This window comes from Poecilia formosa, unplaced genomic scaffold (genome assembly GCF_000485575.1).
Source record: "Poecilia formosa unplaced genomic scaffold, Poecilia_formosa-5.1.2 Scaffold71, whole genome shotgun sequence".
Taxonomy (NCBI): Eukaryota; Metazoa; Chordata; class Actinopteri; order Cyprinodontiformes; family Poeciliidae; genus Poecilia; species Poecilia formosa.
In genome coordinates this window covers 1766592-1773168 of record NW_006800010.1, presented here as the reverse complement: position 1 = coordinate 1773168, position 6577 = coordinate 1766592, and the positions used below count along the sequence as shown (strand labels likewise).

The window sequence follows — 6577 nt, the reverse complement described above, 5'->3', positions numbered from 1 at the left end:
ATTTCTCAATTCAGAATTGTCTTCATTAAGATAAAAAGCTGCACGTTCAGACTGATTAATGCCAAATGCATTTCATTAGACACCAAATATACACGTTCACAGCTGGAGTCACCCTCACTGTTTCTTTCACTAAATTATGCTTGTCTCCCATGTTAAAAAAGAAAAAGAAACAAGAAAAGTACTTGGTTTCTGATTGAGGCATGAAAAGCTACAAAATTTGCAATGAACATATTGCATGTGAACACTTTCCCTGGCAACTGTAGCTAAGAAGAGCTGCCAAGGAAGCTGTGTGTTGTTCAAGCCAACCTGTAAGGTGTAGCTTGCTGACAAGTGTAACTGTAGCATAGTCATTGTTGAGAAAATAGTTCAAGACGAACACAGACCTTTAAAATCTATTTTAAAACTATGCAAGCATTGTGTTAAACTTTTTCCCTGAAAAACTACAGCTGGATATGTTATTGATAGGCAACGACTGCGACAAGGTTACAAAGCTCATCTTGCCTGTATGTTTAACTTTAGCATTAAGCTGAAAGCAAAATTCTCAATCCATTTAATGCTCTATGTGACATTGCTGGGGCGTAAGCAGCTCCTTCAGTAGCAAACTGATAGACCCACTTAAAGGAAGGAAAGATACGGCAGGTCATTCATACAAACTGCAGTCAGACTGTATAACTTACAACTTGTTGGTAAATTAGTACTTCCTGCTACCACTAATGTCTCTGTTACAACTCATCTATGCAATTATTATTGCATTGGCATTGTACCATATTTCATAAGTCATATCTCATACATTATTTTAATAGGTGCAATAAAAAAGGTTTTATTATTTTTTATATACATTGTGCAAAGTGTTTAGTTTCTTTTAGATTGTTTTTCATTGTGATTGTTTATTATTTGTAATTTTGTTGTTGTGATGTCAATTTCCCCCAGTGTGGGATTGATAAAGTGTATGTATTTATTGTTTAGCACTGTTACTATAAAGAGGATGCAAACTTTTAAATTCTACTTTATCAGAAATAAACTTCTCCTTAGAACTACAACTAAGAAGCGCTGTTCATTTACAATGACCTCCTCGAAGTAAATTTAGTTCACTGGAAATTTGGCTTTAGCACTAGCGCTGTTGCTAAGCTAGCTAAGGCTGGATGAAAATTTTAATTCTTGCTCCAACACAAAATTACCTCAACTAAAAATCTTGTTAACCTTCATTTCAGTCAATTAATTCAATTATAAACTTAAATTAGCAAATGACAGTTACAGCTAATTAAACCAACACCTGCAGTTAAGTGATAATGAAAAGGTTTGAAACGAGTTTGTTACCAAAGCAGAAGCTTATGTTTAAATGTAACAGTTATTGAACGTTTTATTCACATACCAATGTACTCAATTTGAATTTAGGTACATAATTTCAATAACTAATATTTATGACTTTTAACCAACAGTTGTATGGTAGACGGCTTTATACCAACATCTTTTCAACTTTAAACCACATTTACAATTGGTTTATAAGATAATGGAATCTTTTCATCAAATTGAAAGATGGCACTATGCATTTTACAGTAACTATACTAAGAAAAGCCCAGTTTATAATGGCTTTACTCAGTGACTATTATAATTTTTAAAAGCACAAAAACAGAGTAAATTACATTTGGGCATTGTTTTAGTTGTCTAAAAAAACTAAGTGTTTCAATCTAATTAATGAAAAACTATTTACACACAGTTTTTGTGTACATTTTAATCAGCACATTTGACTAGACATCATGTGAGATTCAACAGACAATTCATCAACTACTAAACATAATTAATTACATTTATTTTAAGCTACATAACTACGATAATTTTACTCATATGTCTCCAAAAACAATAAGTATACATCTGTTTGTTGCTATGGCAAAAACATTAGTGTCGTTAAGAAGTTTAACTTTCCTCCAAGTTTGATGTTAGCATTAACACTTTTGACAGCTGAAGCGGGATACAGAAATTATTTTTTGCTAAGAGCACAGCCTATCTAAACCAGAGGTTTGAACAATACTTAACCTTTTGTATTATACTTTCATATTAACAATCATATTAACTTATTAGCCTAACTGTCCCTTGATAAACACAGCACATGAAAAACAAGAATAACTTCACTGATCAAATTGTTAAGGTAATATTTGGTACCAAAAAACACCCCAAATAAAATAACAACAAAAAAATGAACAAGCCTTAATGCTGTTAGAATTGAGCATTATTACATTATAAAGTCAAATGTTCAATTGAGAGTTAAATAATTTTGATGACTTATACACCTTAAGAGTAGAGCAGATAAAAATATAGCCTGAACAAATGTTTTATCACCTTTAACTTCCCAATTTCACTTGGATGGATGGATGGATGGATGGATGGATGGATGGATGGATGGATGGATGGATGGATTGTCTTCTCTATTGCATTAGATTTTGCTCACATACAAGAAATTATCCAAGTTTCTATTTTGTCAAATACAGCAGCATTACTAAAACAGCCACCAGGGTTAGCCCGTTCTTTAGCATTGCTGTGTTTAATACAGTGCTGACGTGGTGCCTTTATAAAGCTCTTAAAAGGACGGCTAAATGGGGACCATTTTTAACTTTGGAATGGCACACCAAAACCAATAACCATGAAGAAATTTAAGAAATTTTAATATGCCGTAGTCATAAATCCAGATGAGTCAAGTTGTTGTCAATTGGAGTTTTAAAAAATGTGTTTCTATTGTTTATTTTGGCTCATTTTAATTGTTTTATATTATTTGGGTTTAGAAAAGTGCCCACCAGCACCCCCGTGGTGGAATCTCAGATTACTGACACTGTAGGATGATCCTTAAACCCCAGATTAAATATAAGAACCGAAAGAGGCCAGTTGAATCAGCTCATTGTGATTTTGATTTATTGATTAATATAATGTTAAGTAAATTTAAAAAAAAATACAATGAATCAGATTTTGAAAGTTTTTGTGACAATCCCCCGGGACACTAAGCTCAGCAAGGGCAGTGTTAGGTGGATTGATGACTTTTACTCACATTTTACTCACAGTTATTAAGTTTTTATACTGTTTTGAGCAGTAAAGGTTAAAAACAAGTGACACAACCAGATGGGTAATTATAATATTTTTAAAGAGCAACATTTGGAAGAAAGAATAAACATAAAACGATATAAAATGATTAACACTGTACCCTGCAAACATTATGGTTAGCCAACGCTTGCTTTAACCTAGAAAGAATAACTTAGATATTTGACATTTTGGCTTATATTTTAAGTTTATTTAAGTAATTATTGGTAGTCCTGTATGATGAACTCTAATCACATTCGAACTATTTTAGGCATCTATAGCCATCTTTACAGCCTTGTGTTTTTTAAATAATTTTACAGCTGCTAAACAGTTCAGCTGGACAAACTTGAGATAAAATGGTATAATTTTTGAATGTTATGTAATTTTGTAGATTTTATAAAGAAGTCCATTAAATGGTGTTTTTTTTCTTTCAACCTGAAAAATGTAACTGCTTAGAGGAAAGACCTTTGTTTGCTACATTTGGGATCCCTTTTTGATAATATACACAAAGGAGTGACATTTAAAAATAAGACCTGCTTTTAAATGTGATTATTTTCATTTTTTAATAGTTATTATAAGATGAACTGTTTTCACCTACAATCTCGCTACGCGGATGTGGAAACGATGGTGACGAGTGCTATTTTTTTGTTGTCTCAATTTCATTTAGTGGAGAAATAAGTTAGTTTTTATTAGCGTTGAAATTGACTAAAACACTATTACAAAGAGAAGTGACGTGAAATAAGAAATAAATGGAAAACTATAAAAAGACCCCGACAACAATTATGTCCAATAACCTTTTTGACGCTTCTGTCAGTTGAATTATCGACTCCTCTTCTCCTCAGGTGAAAATCTGGTTCCAGAACAGACGCATGAAATGGAAGAGGAGCAAAAAGGCCAAAGAGCAGGCCGCCCAGGAGGCCGAGAAGCAGAAAGGCACCAACAAGAGCGGCCAGGAGAAATCAGACGGACTTGAACAGTCAGATTATCACAGCAAGACGGACTCAAAAAACGGCAGAATAAGAGACTTCAGAGACAGCGACGACGACGAAGGCGACAGTTTCTTGTACAACTCGTCGGACTGCTCTTCGGACGAGGAGCGCAATCACAACAGCGACGCCAGTCCGCAGGCTTAACTGAGCTGACCTTCAGCTGACTGACTTTGGGAAGTTTCACTGTATAAAAAAAAAAAGAAAGAAAGAAAAGAAAAATAATGCAGTTGCATGTAATCCAAGAATTTTCCTGAACGAAATTCGCAAAAAAAAAAAAAAAAAAAAAAAAAAAAAAAAAATGAAGCTGATGTTTAAACAAGAAGAAGCAATAAATCAGAAGACCTGCATTTTATTTAGGCTATGCTCATTGCGCACCCACATAAAGACACTGCATGAAGCCTGGAGTGGGTCAGAATTGGTGAAATTCTGCGGTTTGTCCGGGAAAAGAGGCCATAAAACAAAATTATTCACAGCAATATCACAAATGAAACGGAAAATTATTTTTCTATAATGTATTTATACAATAAATTGCTCATAGAAAAAAAATGCATGCCAATAATAATTGTTTGACCTTCATCTCCCTGCAAATAATGTAAAATAGAATGTTCTTTTTAACTTAAAATTAAAATCAGGTAATGTTTCGGCGTATTCTTTTTTTTTTCCTCCTTCTTTTCGGAAACACAGAGGCTCATTCATGATTTACAGGGAGTGTTTGAGTCCTGTGTCCCCTCTCTTTGCTCTGACAGCTCGGGTCATGGGAATCACTGTTAATAGCGCTGTCGGATCTGTGCAAACGGGCAGTGAGAGCAAACAGCGAGCAGGCAGTCAGACAGAGGAAACATTTCACACCACACCGACAATAGGCTCGTATTAATACGCCCTTTAAAAAGCAGGGGAACATGGATGCTGCTGGATAGTTTCATGTAAACTGGAGATTTTAATTAATATGGGTAGCTATAATCTGTAATATCGGTTTGAAACTTAGTTTGTAAAAGTAAGAAATTAAAAAAACAAAACAAAACAAAACAAAAAACATGCGTGTCCAATTTAAAGAAATGATCCAGTGACCTCATATTGGTAGAAAACAAATGGAGATTGACGTCAATATAAGCATTTCTTAAAACGTGCACAGAAGAGAGAAAGAGATCATTTTGCGTGCGTGCATTTGGGTCGATGACGTCACAAGAGGCATAAGAATCGCTGATCAGGCAATATTAAGAATATTTATAGCACAGGAGTTACTATTATTAAGTAGTAAAGGGTTCAACTTTACATGTTAGTGCTAGAGTTTGACTCTTGTCACAACAACGCAATGATGGAGAACAGCCTGAACAAAAAAGCTGACGCTAACACTAACTACCGCAGGAAACAAGTAAACACGTCTAAATGTGTTGCTAAATCAGGAATTTGAGCATGAATGTGATTATAATAGGGGGGAAAAAAACACTTAAAAGAATTGATGACAACAAATGTGGTCAGATACCATTTGTGATGTCACCAGAGGCATGAAGGAGTGTTTTTGGAAGTGTGATTTTTAGCTTCATTTAATGGTGATTTACAACTAAACAAAATAAATGACCTGACCATGATGTTGCTTCATTGATAATAAATTATCCCTAAAGAGAGTGTAGTTGATTTCACAAAAACAAAATCTAGCATGCAGGTTCAAAATATGAGTCTTTTACTTTAGCAATGTTATTGTCTGAAAGGGTTCATTTTAGACTTTTGTCAACTTTTAATACGACTTTACAGTGAGCTCCTGATATGTTGGTGCAATGCGGCAGACTGAAAATATTTTGTGTTCCTGCAGCGATCACTGTTAATCGACAGCAACACCCGAGAGATTTTTGGACCATTTATACCAGGTTTACAAAGTAATCTGTTGGCTATCTGTAGCTGTTTGCTTTAGCAGGCTAACTTAAAGTTCAACTTAGGGTCAGCAGGTAAAAATCAAGCTGTAGTGAGCTTACAGATCTATTTTTAACAGTGCTTCTCTAAAATTGTGCTCAAAAAAATAATTGCACTAAACATTGATGCATACACTACTGTCTTCATTACCCCTAAACTTGAATTTTGTCACAGTATAACAACTTTGATGTATTTTATTCATTGACACAATTTTGGGGATAATTGTGAAGAAGAAGGAGAAAACATTTTTTAAATTATATAAATATGTTTGTGCTTCAAGTTTTCTGTAGGATTTCTTGAGGGATTTAACTGTATTTTCCATTAACATGTACCAGCTTTGACTTCAATGCCGAAAAACACCCATCCTCACAACATGATGGTGCCACCACTGTGCTTTACAGTAGGAAAGATGTGTCCAGGATTATTTAGAGCAAAATTCTTTGCAGTAATTTTGTGACTTCTTAAGTCAACTGTTGTATGTTTGTTTAAATTAGGGGTACCAAAATAAATCTGGTCTGAAAACTATAAATTCTTCTTTATTTGTGAAGAACTTTCAAAATAATAGTTTTAATGTCCTTTAACCACATCACAATAAAAAAATTTGAAAGGGTGTA

General features: G+C 34.0%; 1 protein-coding gene across 1 annotated transcript in view; it reads left to right on the top strand.

Annotated features, from left to right (window-relative positions):
• The window catches only part of mnx1 (motor neuron and pancreas homeobox 1), a 7639-nt gene extending 2173 nt beyond the window's left edge, over positions 1 to 5466 (top strand). Inside the window, exon 3 of the mRNA XM_007555682.2 lies at positions 3909 to 5466. Coding sequence (XP_007555744.1) covers positions 3909 to 4199 — 291 coding nt within the window. The 3' untranslated portion in view covers positions 4200 to 5466. The remainder of the gene's footprint in view (positions 1 to 3908) is intronic.
• Positions 5467 to 6577: the final 1111 nt, after the last annotated feature.